This window comes from Macaca nemestrina, chromosome 18 (assembly GCF_043159975.1).
Source record: "Macaca nemestrina isolate mMacNem1 chromosome 18, mMacNem.hap1, whole genome shotgun sequence".
NCBI classification, from domain to species: domain Eukaryota; kingdom Metazoa; phylum Chordata; class Mammalia; order Primates; family Cercopithecidae; genus Macaca; species Macaca nemestrina.
Genome location: NC_092142.1, coordinates 636,212 through 650,552, shown reverse-complemented (window position 1 = coordinate 650,552; position 14,341 = coordinate 636,212). Strand labels below are relative to the sequence as shown.

Genomic DNA, 14,341 nt, shown 5'->3' with positions numbered 1-14,341 from the left:
ACTCATACCTGTAATCCTAACACTTGGCAAGGCCAAGGCAGGAGGACTGCTTGAAGCCAGGAGTTTGAGACCTGCCTGGGCAACACAGTGAGACCCCATCTAGATATTAAAAAAAAAAAAATACACAAATAAACAAATAGGCTGGGTGCCGTGGCTCACATTTATAATCTCAGCACTTCAGGAGGCAAACAAAGGAGGGTCACTTGGGCGCAGGAGTTCAGGACCAGACTGGGAAAGAAAGTGAGACCCCATCCCTACAAAAAATTTTAATTTTTTTTTTTTTTTTTTTTTTGAGACAGAATCTCGCTCTGTCACCAGAGTGTAGTGGCACGATCTTGGCTCAATGCAACCTCCGCCTCCTGGGTTCAAGAGATTCTCCTGCCTCAGCCTCCCAAGTAGCTGGGACTACAGGTGTGCGCCACCACGCCCAATTAATTTTTGTATTTTTAGTAGAGACAGGGTTTCACCATGTTAGACAGGATGGTCTCAATCTCTTGACCTCATGATCTGCCAGCCCCAGCCTCCCAAAGTGCTAGGATTACAGGCATGAGCCACCGTGTCCAGCCAAAAACAAATTTTTAATAAAAATAAATATGGGTGTTGTGGCACATACCTGTAGTTCCAGACTCAGGAGGGTGAAGCAAAAGGAAAAAAAGAGGGCCAGGTGCGGTGGCTCACACCTGTAATCTGAACACTTTGGGAGGTCGAGGCGGGCAGATCACCTGCAGTCAGGAGTTTGAAACCAGCCTGGCCCACATGGTGAAACCCCGTCTCTATTAAAATACAAAAAAAAAAAAAATTTAGCTGGGCATGGTGGTGGGCACCTGTAATCCCAGCTACTTGGGAGGCTGAGGGGGGAGAATCGCTTGAACCCGGGAGACAGAGGTTGCAGTGAGCTGAGCTCTTGCCACTGCACTCCAGCCTGGGCAACAAGAGTGAAACTCCGTCTGAAGAAAAAGAAAAAAAGAAAAGGAAAAAAAAAGACGGAATCCTTCACCATTTCTAAATCCTGATGATCTCATTCAAGCCCTTGACCCCATCTTACTTCTGGTTCCTTGGACTTCCCAGAGCAAAAGCGAATGGAATGCTTCCATAGCGTGAACTAGTTTTAATATGTTTTCGATGCTTTATGCCAAAAGCATCCCAATCAGTATGGCAAGGACTAAGAGAACTGGTACAATGCCCAAATCCTTGTCCACTTGAGGCCAGGGTCATTCTATTTCCTCCTCCCCTGATCTGCACTTACTCTTTAGCTTTTTTTTTTTTTTTTTTTTTTTTTTTGAGATGAAGTCTTGCTCTTGTCAACCAGGCTGGAGTGCAATGGGGTGATCTCAGCTCACTACAACCTCCGCCTCCCGGGTTCAAGCAATTCTCCTCCCTCAACCTCCCGAGTAGCTGGGATTACAAGTGCCTGCCACCACGCCTGGCTAATTTTTTATTTTTAGTAGAGACGGGGTTTCACCATGATGGCCATGCTGGTCTCTAACTCTTGGACCTCAGGTGATCTGCCTGCCTCAGCCTTCCGAAGTGCTGGGATGACAGGCGTGAGCCACCGCGCCCGGCCCAGCAAGCTCCATTTTTTATTTATCTAATATACTACCTGTACCCTCCAGTAGAATAGAAGCTCCTTGAGGACAGGAAGTTCTTTTGTTGAGTACTATATCCTCAGCCCCTAGAACTATCCCTGGCTCCCAGCAGACACTCGGAGAGTATTTGTAGAGTTATTCTGCTCTAATTGAATGCAGATTGAAATTGCAATCAAAGAAGTAGTGTCATCTGATGCTGGCGCTGGAAAGATACCGGCAGCCAATACATGGAAGGGAACGCGTCACAGCCTCCTCAGCTGGAATCACAAGGTTTAGAACCCGGGAGTAAACGACACCGCCTACCCTGATAACCTATCAGTCTGTCCATGGGCAATCTCTCTCCTTGACAACTGTCGGGGAACGCTAATCACAGTGTTTGGCCTGAGTCCCTCCCACAGACGAGCAACCTCGGCTGCGCTCGGGGCGCTTTCCCGGGGTGCCTTCCCGGGGTGCCGGACGCACGAGCTTGCAGACAGCGTCCTGAGAGGACACACCTCCCTGATTCCCGTGAGGCTTCTCATCCACATTCTTCTACCATAAAAAAACACCCTCAAGCAACCTGGGCGGCACCAAGAGCGAAACTGGCCACGGCCGGCTCACCTACTCTGCGCCACGGCGGGGAGCTCCCCAACGGGAGGTAAAACCCCGCTTTGAGGAACAATGGGGTTTGTTCTGAACGCCACTGAAGCCCAGGCTGCGGCAACCGGGGAAACCCGAGAATCAGCCTCCAGAGGCGCTGCGGCCGACCCACTGAAGGCCTTGGGGCCCCGCCGCAGCCTCCCGGCCCGCACCCGACTCGGGAAGGCGGAGGAGCTGGGCGGCAGCACAGGCGGGGTCCTCCAGGGGCCGAGGGACTGGGGAACTTGGGGGCCGGGGTCGCCGAGGCAGGGGGACCGCGTCCCAGAGCGAAGGGGCGGCCTGCGGCACCCCTGCGGCGTGCACGCGCGAGGACGAGGCCGCGCTCACTCACCTGCCGCCGCGCCCTCTCACCCGCCCGCGCCGCGGGCCCGCCCCCTGGCGTCACTTCCGACCAAATGGGCGGGCGGGGCCGGAAATGCTCGGGCTCTGACCCCGCCCCGCCGGCATGCTTCGGTTGCTCAGCAACGCGGATCGTGGGCGCGGCCTCCTTCGGGAACCTGGCAGTGTCCTGTTTGTCGCTGTCGCAATGGATGCTGAACGTCCTCGCCCCTCTTCGTTCCCTTCCCCCCCTCCGTCCTTGCTCCTTTCCGTCCTCTTTCCCCTCCTTCCCTGCGTCCTTCCTGCGTCCTCGCTCCCCTCTCCGTCCTCTCCCCACCGTGTCCTCTTCCCGCCTTCTTTCTCGACGTCGACCCGCGATCGCCGATCGCCGGCCTCGCCCCTGCCTCCCGGTGCTCCCAGCGTTTCTCCTCTTTGACCACGAGGAGAATTGCTGGCAGCGGGGATGCGAATTTTCGACCTTGAAATATTGTGGCAAATTGGGAGTGTCACGTGGTTGTACTGACACCCCACGTTGATCAATATTGGGCATGATGATTAGAATCACCACACAGATCAGGGTATCTAAGAACTCCGGCTCCAGCAAGCCTTCCGCCTCCACCTCCGGAGTAGCTGGAACTACAGGCAGGTGCCACCACGCCCGGCTGAATTTTTCCTGTTTTTTAGAGACGGGGTCTCACTGTGTTGCCCAGTCTCGTCTCACCTGAACTCAAGTGATCCGCCCGCCTGGGCCTCCCAAAGTGCTGGAATTACAGGCGTGAGCCATCGCGCCCGGCCATCTTCCCTATTTTTGGATGAGGGTATGTAAATTACCTATCCCATTTTATGTTCAATGTGTGGAGGAAAGGTAATGTGTCTTGTTCATTCACAGGTCTCTGCATGAACAAGAGTTGCACCTGGAAAAGTTCACCCAAGAGAAGGCCCAGTGGAAAGAAAAAGTTGGGGCTGACTTGTAAACAGCTTAAAATTTTAATGCATTTTTTATTCCATACACATATCCTTCTTCAAGGCTGTAAACATTCCTGTTTTATGGGTTTTGACCCCAAAATCTAAGTAAACAACCATTGGTTGTCCAGTAGACTAGGCTGATTTAGGAATGACCCCTTGGAAGACATACTCAAAAATAAAAACAAGAATTAAAAAATCCCACAAAGCCAACGAATGAGCAGAGACATCAGCAGTCAAACACTGTGGGAGAGAGAGACTCTAACAAAATTACTCTGGGCTGGCCGGGCGCGGTGGCTCACGCCTGTAATCCCAGCACTTTGGAAGGCCGAGGCGGGCGGATCACAAGGTCAGGAGATCGAGACCATGGTGAAACCCCGTCTCTACTAAAAAAAATAGAAAAAAATTAGCCGGGCGCAGTGGCGGGCGCCTGTAGTCCCAGCTACTCGGGAGGCTGAGGCCAGAGAATGGCGTGAACCCGGGAGGCGAAGCTTGCAGTGAGCCGAGATTGCGCCACTGCACTCCAGCCTGGGCGACAGAGCGAGACTCCGTCTCAAAAAAAAAAAAAACAAAACAAAATTATTCTGGGGCCGGGCGCAGTGGCTCTTGCATGTAATCCCAGCAGTTTGGGAGGCTGAGGCAGGCGAATCACTTGAGGTCAGGAGTTTGAGGTCAGCCTGGCCAACATGGCAAAAACTGTTCCCTACTAAAAAGACAAAAATTAGCTGGGCATGGTTGCCTGCACCTGTAATCCCAGCTACTTGGTGAGGCTGAGGCAGGAGAATTGCTTGAACCCGGGAGGCAGAGGTTGCGGTGAGCTGAGATCATGCCACTACACTCCAGCCTAGGTGACAGAGCAAAACTCTGTCTCAAGAGAAAAAAAAAAAAAAAAAAGAAATTACTCTAGGCCAGGCATGGTGACTCATACCTGTAATCCCAGCGCTTTGGGAGGCCAAGGCAGGAGGAAGATTGCTTGACCTCAGAAATTTGAGACCAGCCTGGGCTACATAGTGAGACTGGCATCTTTATTTATTTTTTAAAAAATTTTTTGGCTGGGCACAGTGGCTCATGCCTGTAATCCCAGCACTTCGGGGGGCCGAGGCAGGTGGATCATGAGATCAAGAGATCGAGACCAGCCTGGCCAGCATGGCGAAATCCCGTCTCTACTAAAAATACAAAAAATAGCCAGGCATGGTGGTGCATGCTTGTAGTCCCAGCTACTTGGGAGGCTGAGGCAGGAGAATCGCTTGAACCCAGGACTTGGAGGTTGCAATGAGCCGAGATCGCGCCATTGCGCTCCAGCCTGGGCGACCGAGTGAGACTCCATCTCCAAAAAGGAAAAAAAAAAAGCCGGGCGGGGTGGGTCAATCCTATAATCCCAGCACTTTGGGAGGCTGAGGCGGGCGGATCACGAGGTCAGGAGATAGAGACCATCCTGGCTAACACGGTGAAACCCCATCTCTACTAAAAATAAAAAAAATTAGCCAGGTGTGGTGGCGGGCGCCTGTAGTCCCAGCTACTTGGGAGGCTGAGGCAGGAGAATGGCGTGAACCTGGGAAACGGAGGTTGCAGTGAACTGAGAAGAGCCAGACCCTGTCTCAAAAAAAAAAATAAAATAAAAAGGCCGGGCACAGTGGCTCATGCCTGTAATCCCAGCATTTTGGGAGACCGAGGTGGGGGGGGTGGACCACCTGAGGTCGGGAGTTCAACACCAGCCTGGCCAACATGTAGAAACCCAGTCTCTACTAAAAATACAAAATTAGCCGGATGTGGTGTCGCATGCCTGTAATAATAGCTACTCGGGAGGCTGAGGCAGGAGAGTTGCTTCAACCAGGGAGGCAGACGTTGCGGCGAACCGAGATCTTGCCATTGCACTCCAGCCTGGGCAACTAGAGTGAAACTCCGTCTCAAAAAGAAAAAAAATGGGGTCTCCCTCTGTCCTTCAGACTCAAGTGCAGTGGCAGGATCACGGCTTACTACAACCTCTGCTTCCCAGGCACAGGTGATCCTTTCACCTCAGCCTCTGGGGTAGCTGGGACTACAGGTGTAAGCCACCATGCCCAGCTAATTTTTTTACTTTTTTGTAGAATGGAGTTTTGCCATATTACCTAGGCTGGTCTTGAACTCCTAGACTCAAGTGATCTCCTGCTTTGGCCTCCCAAAGTGCTGGGATTCCAAGCATGAGCCACTGTGCCTGGCAGTTGTCTGATTTCTAGTAACTGGCAGTTTGGTAGGTGCATAATTCAGATGATGTAATTGCTTTGTTCAAATGGCCAATTGGAAGCAAAATCATGCCTTAGAACATTATTTAAAACTTGTCGGCCGGGCGCAGTGGCTCATGCCTATTATCACAGCACTTGGGGAGGCCGAGGTGGGCGGATCACGAGGTCAGAAGATCCTGGCTAACATGGTGAAAGCCGGTCTCTACTATAAATACAAGAAAATTAGCTGGGCGTGGTGGCGGGCGTCTGTAGTCCCAGCTACTCAGGAGGCTGAGGCAGGAGAATGGCCTGAACATGGGAGGCGGAGCTTGCAGTGAGCTGAGATCGCACCACTGCACTCCAGCCTGGGCGACAGAGCGAGACTCCGTCTGAAAACAAAACAAATGAAAACAAAACTTGTCTTACCGTGTCTGGACTTTTGATGCTTCTAGCCCACCAACAGTCTTTGTTGTATTCTTAGAGTAAGTCTTTTTTTCCCCCTTCCAGGGCAGCAATCATTAAATTATCATTTGTGAAATGATTTTTTGTAAATTTAAATTTTATTTTTAAATTAATTTTTTTGAGGTGGAATGTCAAAATAGACCACTTCTGGCCTATTTTTTCTTCTTCTTCTTCTTCTTCTTTTTGAGATGGAGTCTCCCTCTATTGCCCAGGCTGGAGTGCAGTGGCACAATCTCGGCTCACTGCAACCTCTGCCTCCTGGGTTCAAGTGATTCTCCTGCCTCAGCCTCCCGAGTAGCTGGGACTACAGGTATGTGCCACCACGCTCGGCTAGTTTTTTTCTATTTTTAGTAGAGACAGGGTCTCACCATGTTGGCCAGGCTGGTCTTGAAGTCCTGACCTCATGATCCATCCACCTTGGCCTCCCAAAGTGCTGGGATTACAGGCGTGAGCCACCGTGCTCGGCCTTTTTTTTTTGAGATGGAGTTTTGCTTTTGTTGCCCAGGCTGGAGTACAATGATGCAATCTTGGCTCACCGCAACCTCTGCCTCCCAGGTTCAAGCAATTCTCCTGCCTCAGCCTCCGGAGTAGCTGGGATTACAGGTATGCGGCACCACGCCTGGCTAATTTTGTATTTTTAGTAGAGATAGGGCTTCTCCATGTTGGTCAGGCTGGCCTCAAACTCCCGACCTCAGGTGATCCGCCCGCCTTGACCTCCCAAAGTGCTGGGATTACAGGCATAAGCCACTGCCCCCCGCCTGGCCTGTTTTTTAAGTTTTAAGTCAATTTTTGAGACAGGGTCTTGTTTTTTTTTTTTTTTTTTTTTTTTCTGGCCTCCTAAATTGCTGGGATTACAGGTGGGAGCCCCCGTGCCTGGCCAAGACAGGGTCTCGTTCTTTTGCCCAGGCTTCAGTGTAGTGGTGTGATCACAGCTCACTGCAGCCTTAACCACCCAGGCTCAGTCTGTCCTCCAACCTCAGCTTCCTGAGTGGCTGGAACTAGAGGCAAATGCCACCACACCTGGCCTATATTTATTTATTTATTTTAAATAGAGAGCGGGGGCCTGGCGTTGTGGTTCACAGCTGTAATCCCAGGACTTTGGGAGGCCGAGGTGGGTGGATCACCTGAGGTCAGGAGTTTAAGACCAGCCTGGCCAACATGGCAAAACCCGGTTTCTACAAAAGTACAAAAAAAAAAAATTAGGTGGGCATGACGGCGGGTGTCTGTAATCCTAGCTACTGGGGAGACTGAGGCAGGAGAATCGCTTGAACCCAGGAGGCAGAGGTTGTAGTGACCCCAGATCGCACCACTGCACTTCACCCTGGGCGACAGAGCGAGACTCCATCCCAAAAATAAATAAATAAAAAATAAAGGCCAGGCGCGGTGGCTTATGCCTGTAATCCCAGCACTTTGGGAGGCTGGGATGGGTGCATCACCTGAGGTTGAGAGTTCGAGACCTGGCTGACCAATATGGAGAAACCCCGTCTCTACTAAAAATACAAAATTAGCTGGGCGTGGTGGCACATACCTGTAATCTCAGCTACAAGGGAGGCAGAGGCAGCAGATATTGCTTGAACGAGGGAGGCAGAGCCGAGATCAGGCCATTGCACTCCAGCCTGGGTAACAAGAGCGAAACTTCATCTCAAAAATAAATAAATAAATAAATAAAATATAATAAAAAATAAGAAAAGTTTTAATAGAAGTCTATGCCAGACTATGCACACATAAGTGCATGCTATAATTCTATTATCACATAAAGTAATTGCTGAGACATACCTGTTTTTAGCCCCTGGGACGGTAGACCATGAGCTCACAGAAGGATGACCACGAGGTTTTAATCATAGAACCTAATATTAATGCCATAACTGATGGCCAAACATGGTGGTTCACACCTATAATCCCAATACTTTGCCGGGCTGAGGAGGGAGGATAAGGAGCCTGGGAGGTCGAGGTTGCAGTGAGCGGTAATCGCGCCACTGCACTCCAGCCTGGGCAACAGAGCAAGACCCTTGCTCAAAAATAAATAAATAAATGAAAATAAGTAAAATTCCATGCTTTATCTAACTTTCACAAAAATCATATGAGGGACACCTTTAGAATCCTCATTTCACAGATATAAAAAAAACGAGCGTCGGGGAGCTAAATATGCTCACGGTTTCATGGCTAGCTTAGAAAAAGCACGGATTTATCTTGTTTTTGATAGACTGTATTTGACATTATTGTAGTTTACCCTCCGTAGAGACTCGTTTGAGGTCCTGGGGGTCTAGAGTAAAATCAGCGTTGGGATTTTGGTTCCTTCCTTGGACAACTTCCGTAGACCACTCAGAACCTCAGTCTCCCCCAAGCACCCACCCTAGAAACTACATTTCCCAGCAGGCTGTGCGCCGGCGCCTTCGTACTTCCTCCCGGCGTCCCCCGCGGCGGGAAAGAGCCGAGTGGGCTCGAGGCCGACGCGACCATCATTTGTCGACGCCGCTGCCGCTGCCTTCCTGAGAGAAGCCGTCGCGGCCTTCCCCACCGCCTCCGCCGGCTACCATGTCCGCCCAGGCGCAGATGCGGGCCCTGCTGGACCAGCTCATGGGCACGGCTCGGGACGGTGAGTCACAGCGGCCAACCAGGCGAGGGTCTGGGGTGGGAGTGAGGCGAGGCCGCCGGGCGGCCTGAGGCGGGGGCCGCCATCGTCTGCGCCTGCGCTTGCGCGGGGCACCCTCCTCCTCCGCCGCGCGCCGACCGCAGGCGCCGGGCCTTTGTCTAAGCCGGTTGGTCTCTGAGGCGGCCGTGGGTCCAGGTCCGGCTCCTCTTTCGGAGTCTGCGCCACGGATGGGGCTTCAGCCTCCTTCCCGTTTACCGTCCCGCTACTTCCTCCCCGACGGGCGCCGCGGCTCCGTGCCCCTCCGCGAACTGTGGAGTCGGCGAGGGGCTGGAATCAGCGTGGGCTCCAGGTCGCTGGCAGCCGGGTGGCAGAACTCCTCCGAGGCTCCTTGGGAAGAAGCTACACCCGAGGGAGCCGGATGGGCCTCGAAACCCTGGCCCGTTCTGGTTCTGTACCCTTGCAAGGGGAGCCGTAAACTGAGCCTTTCTAACGTGGGTTTCTGCCGAGTACTTTTCCAGCTGCCTCCTTCCCCCAGCACACGGGAGAGCCTCTGTGTAGCCAGCGCTTGGCAGTGGTTAGGTAGGTTGTACTGTGTAGGGAGGAGCTCAAGATCATGATGGTTGTCACAGGAGAAAGCGGTTGCATCTTCGCAAAACTATATACCTGCTGTGGTTTGTGTTTTCTTTTCTGCTGAAGTAATGAAGTTGTAAGTTCACACTGGCACATTCTCAGGGCTGTGCAGATTATTTGCACTTTATTTCATAGGTGAATAAGTGCTTTTTAGCTTTCTTTGTATATTGAGTTGCTTTTGAATTGCTTCCCATATTTTTATTTCATACAAACTGAACAATTGTGGCCCCTCTATTTTATTTATAAAGGTTCAGTGTATCTTTGCCTGCCTACATCAATCTGCAAGGGAGTTGCAGAAAGCCTCATGTTCATCGAGCCGTGAGTCACAACCAATTTCTAAGCTGTTATAACAAAAAAGTGTTTGCTTTTTTTCACAAGTAACTTTAAAAGTGTAGTTTAGAAAGAAAACATTTTCAATAAAAAGACACTACATTAATCCTGGATGCTTGCAAATCCTAAAATATATTCCTCCTCTAGCGTTGCACAGCTCTGTGTTGTATACACAGACTAGCTTTAGAATTTGTCACATACCACTTTGCCTTTACTTTTATGTATCATTCCCCCGACTTCCTTACTGCAGGTGTGGGCAAGAAAACTTTTCCTTTAACACTTTTCAACAGCGGGCATAAAATTCTGCAGCTGAGGTCTTGAAGAATGCAGATGGGTACAGTATGTGTTGGAGCTCACAGTGTGTATTGACTAACCTAGTTCCTTTTTGCTTTTTTTGGTATTGTCTTGTTAAAAGTGACTCCCAGGTAGCAACTCTCTTTTTTAAGGGTGGGGACGAAAGGGGCATAGGAAAAATAGATCTAGATTATTTAACAGTCTTCGATAGCATTTGAAAGCTTTCTTCTTCATTCAGTTTTGGGCAAAATACTGCCTCTGCATTTGTTCATAACTAAAAGATTAATAAGTAGCTTTTGTTGGTGGAAATTACCAGCTCTATAAGTCGCCCTTGGTGGTTCATGGACCTCTGATTAGCTTGGGTTTTGGAATCTCATTGCCACATGTATATGTGGAGCCAATGGCCTTTTGGTGCTCAGCTGCTTACATCTGACTCCTTGACTTCTTTGGTACATTGATGGAGTCAGATCTCATTAAGTGTGATTCTTCATGATATAACTGGCCTCAAAAAAATGTGTATTCCACTCCAGTGTAAATATCTTTAGATCAGCTTTTCATTGTATTTGATGGGGAGAACACAGAAATGATAGACTGCAAATGATCCAGGTGAATCATTACACTAGTGTTTTCTTGTGGTTAACGTGATAATATTGTCTTATTTAAAACCACAAATGAATTTCAGGAGACGAAACCAGACAGAGGGTCAAGTTTACAGATGACCGTGTCTGCAAGAGTCACCTTCTGGACTGCTGCCCACATGACATCCTCGCCGGGACGGTAGGTGCATTTTGGGGGACCTCATGGAACACTCTGACATGAGTGCTGGCTAGGCAGTGATGGTTTTTCTGTGTTGAATTTTGTTTTAAGTCTCTTTTTCTCTAAGTGGCCAAATTACAGCAGGTAATCCTCCACTTGTATGTATGCATGCATGCGTGCGATGGAGTCTTACTCTGTATTGCCCAGGCTGAAGTGCAGTGGTGTAGTCACAGCTCACTGCAGCCTCGAACTCCTGGGCTCCAGTGATCCTCCCGCCTCAGCCTCTTGAGCTTCTGGGACTACAGGCATGAGCCACTGCTCCTTGCTCAGTCCTCCACTTTTTAACAGGCAGAAATCCCTGATGCCGTTTAAATGATAGATTCTATTCATTTGGTAGGATTTTATATTATGGTACAAATTTCACTGTTGTAAAATTCTGTCTGTAAGATTACCAGATTTTTTTGTAAAGTCATTTATACTGCGATATTCACAACTAAATAGGGCAAGTATTCTAATTTGGCTGTAGCAAAAAATATGCTTTAGGTCAGCCTGAAGTTCTTTGAAGATTCTGCGTGGGTTTGTTTGTTTGACCTCAAGTTGAATGTGTGGAAGACTTTTGATCTACAAAGGTACATTTTCTTCCCCCGATTATTTGGTTTTTAAAAAATCAGTTGAGGATACGTTGATTTTGTAGTTTTGTGTTGTGCCACCCTTTCAAGAAATCAACATGCTATGTGACGAATATAGACCCCTGCAATTTTAAGGTCACTTCAGATGAACAAAACGGATAAATGCTAGCTTTGTGTAATGTGCATTTATTCGAAGTAAGAATTTGAAAAGACTGAATAGTGGAGGATTATCTGTGGTGATTCAGCCACTGAGACAAAAGGAGTCCTGTAGAGACCACCCCCATTCTAAGGTTTCACAGCTACCTCACAGAGGGTAAAAACTGTTCTCTCATTTTAAGGATGAAATGTGCATGTGTTAGAGGATGTTTTCTTCATGATGAATCAATCATTGCTTTTATTAGGGAGAAGCACCTTCTGGAAAACCCCTCAGATGTGTTAAATCTTCTCAATCTGACTTTTCTGACAGCAAATGCAAAATGAATGCCAAACCATGTGCCTCTGTTCCTTAGGTGGTGTCTGCTGTTTGGCCTGGGCTGGGAAAACGTTACTGTTTGCTGCAGATTACTGTGGGTACTGAGGTCAATACAGATTAATGATTTCCACTCGTCAAACGCAGTTTCACTGTAGGGTGTTTTCATAGGATGCTCAACTTGGAATTCTTGATAAACCCATAGTGAAAGAAGTCAGAGCAGATAGCTGTGTACTCTCAGGAAGATTTCAACCATGTTTTCCTCGGCCAGACCCCGTGTGTGTAGCGTAGCTGTGGAATACTGGTGAGAAAAATCTCAGTGAGAGGATTTCTCATTCTTCTTTTTTTTTTTTTGAGTTTGCTCTTGTTGCCCAGCCTGGAGTGCAGTGGCGTGATCATGGCTCACTGCAACCTCTGCCTCCCGGGTTCAAGCCATTCTCTTGCCTCAGCCTCCCAAGTAGCTGGGATTACAGGCATGCACCACCACACCCGGCTAATTTTTGTATTTTCAGTACATACGGGGTTTCACCACATTGGCCAGGCTAGTCTGGAACTCCTGACCTTGTGATCTGCCCACCTTGGTCTCCCAAAGTGCTGGGATTACAGGTGTGAGCCACCGTGCTCCGCCAGAGTGAGGGTATTTCACACAAATGTTTATTGTTTGTTATAGGTGAATTCGCTAGATATTTATTGGACACCTACTTTGTGCCAGGCACTGGAGATAGTGTGCCAATAAAGTCTTTACTCTCATCTAGTGGGGTGAGAGGATGCATGATGAATAAGTAAATGAGTAGATAATGAGCTGTTGTAGATTGGGGGAGGAGGAAAGGCCTCTCAGGGACGTGTGAGCAGAGACCTGAATGGTGAGAAAGAACACGTGTAAAGTTTGGGGATTTGGTGCTCTGGGTGGAGAGTGCAGAGGAACAGAAGGAACACCCCTGATGTTTCTGGACTGGCGTGAATTAGCAGCGAGAGGGAGGCAGGGGTTATGGAGGCCTGTAAGAACCAAGAAGCCATGGATCGAGGGCCGTCACTCCAGTGTTTGGAATTGGGCAGGGGCAGCTCAGCAGCAGGGGTTGGAGAAGCATCCTGAGAGGGAGGAGGAAACCCAGGAAACCCGTGTGCATGTGAAGACAGTGCCTTGCACAGGTGTGAATGAACAAATGTCAGAGGCTGCTGATGGTCAGTTGGAATAAGGATTGGAAATTCAGATAGGGTTTGTTGTAGAGATTGATCCTTGCTGGGTTTTTTGTTGTTGTTGTTGTTGTTGTTGTTGAGACGGAGTATCACTCTGCTGCCAGACTGGAGTGCAGTGGAGTAATCCTGACTCATTGCAACCTCCGCCTCCCGGGTTCAAGCGATTTTCCTGCCTCAGCCTCCTGAGTAGCTGAGGTTACAGGCACGTGCCGCCACACTCGGCTAATTTTTGTATTTTTAGTAGAAGTGGGGTTTCACAATGTTGACCAGGATGATCTCGATCTCTTGACCTTGTGATCCACCTGCTTGGCTGCCCAAAGTACTGGGATTACAGGTGTTAGCCACCATGCCTGACTGTTTTGTTTTTTTTGGAGACACTGTCTTGCTCTGTTACCCAGGTTGAAGTGCAGTGGCTCGGTCTTGGCTCACTGCAACCTCTGCCTCCCATGTTTAAGCGATTCTTCTGCCTCAGCCTCCTGAGTAGCTGGGTATACAGGTGTGCAACACCACGCCTGGCTAATTTTTGTATTTTTAGTCGAGACGGGGTTTCACCATATTGGCCAGGCTGGTCTTGAACTCCTAACCTCGTGATTTACCCGCCTCGGCCTCTTAAAGTGCTGGGATTACAGGCATGAGACATTGCGCCTGGCGAGAACTGTGTTTTCTGAAGGTTCTGGAACCATTGGTGCCCTTTCTGGTCAGCAGTGTTAGACCAATAGAAGGTACAGAAGAGAACACAGGTTGTTGAGTGAAAAAGGCCTGACACACTGGATTTAGCAGCCATTTGGAATATTGTGGAAGGACTTAATGAATGTGATATCTCAGCTCTGCTTGATGTTAGGCATCCAGGGGAATGGCCAGTAGTATTTTTCCCTGCCTCCTTGGCAAAGCTGAAAAAGGTACATCCAAAATCATAGAACCCAAGCCTGTCCTCAGTGTGCTTTAGCGGGGACTGTTTTGGGAGCTCTCACATTGAAAAGTAAGTGCTGAATTTTGCTTCATGGGAGGTTTTTTTTTTTTGCTTGCTTTTTTTTTTTTTTTTTTGAGACGGAGTCTCTCTCTGTCGCCCAGGCTGGAGTGCAGTGGCCGGATCTCAGCTCACTGGAAGCTCCACCTGCTGGGTTTACGCCATTCTCCTGCCTCAGCCTCCCGAGCAGCTGGGACTACAGGCGCCCGCCACCTCGCCCGGCTAGTTTTTTGTGTTTTTTAGTAGAGACGGGGTTTCACCGTGTTAGCCAGGATGGCCTCGAACTCCTGACCTCGTGATCCGCCCG

At 49.4% G+C, this 14,341-nt stretch overlaps 2 protein-coding genes across 8 annotated transcripts in view; one reads left to right on the top strand and one right to left on the bottom strand.

Annotated features, from left to right (window-relative positions):
* LOC105485922 (family with sequence similarity 234 member A) overlaps window positions 1-2,613 on the bottom strand; it is a 37,163-nt gene extending 34,550 nt beyond the window's left edge. For 2 of the 4 annotated variants that reach the window (XM_071083770.1, XM_071083768.1), the window contains exons 1-2: window positions 2,557-2,610; window positions 9-99 (exon numbers count right to left, since the gene is read on the bottom strand). The gene's annotated coding sequence lies outside the window, so the exon portion shown is untranslated. Of the gene's footprint in view, window positions 1-8; window positions 100-2,186; window positions 2,326-2,556 lie in introns of those variants that run through there. The other 2 variants (XM_011748550.3, XM_011748552.3) reach the window with 2 other exon arrangements.
* A 5,980-nt stretch (window positions 2,614-8,593) lies between these two features.
* Window positions 8,594-14,341, top strand: part of LOC105485953 (LUC7 like) — a 45,393-nt gene continuing 39,645 nt past the window's right edge. For 2 of the 4 annotated variants that reach the window (XM_071083760.1, XM_071083761.1), the window contains exons 1-2: window positions 8,594-8,765; window positions 10,699-10,793. In XM_071083760.1, coding sequence (XP_070939861.1) covers window positions 8,705-8,765; window positions 10,699-10,793 — 156 coding nt within the window. In that variant the 5' untranslated portion in view covers window positions 8,594-8,704. Of the gene's footprint in view, window positions 8,766-8,826; window positions 9,342-9,640; window positions 10,794-14,341 lie in introns of those variants that run through there. The other 2 variants (XM_071083763.1, XM_071083762.1) reach the window with 2 other exon arrangements.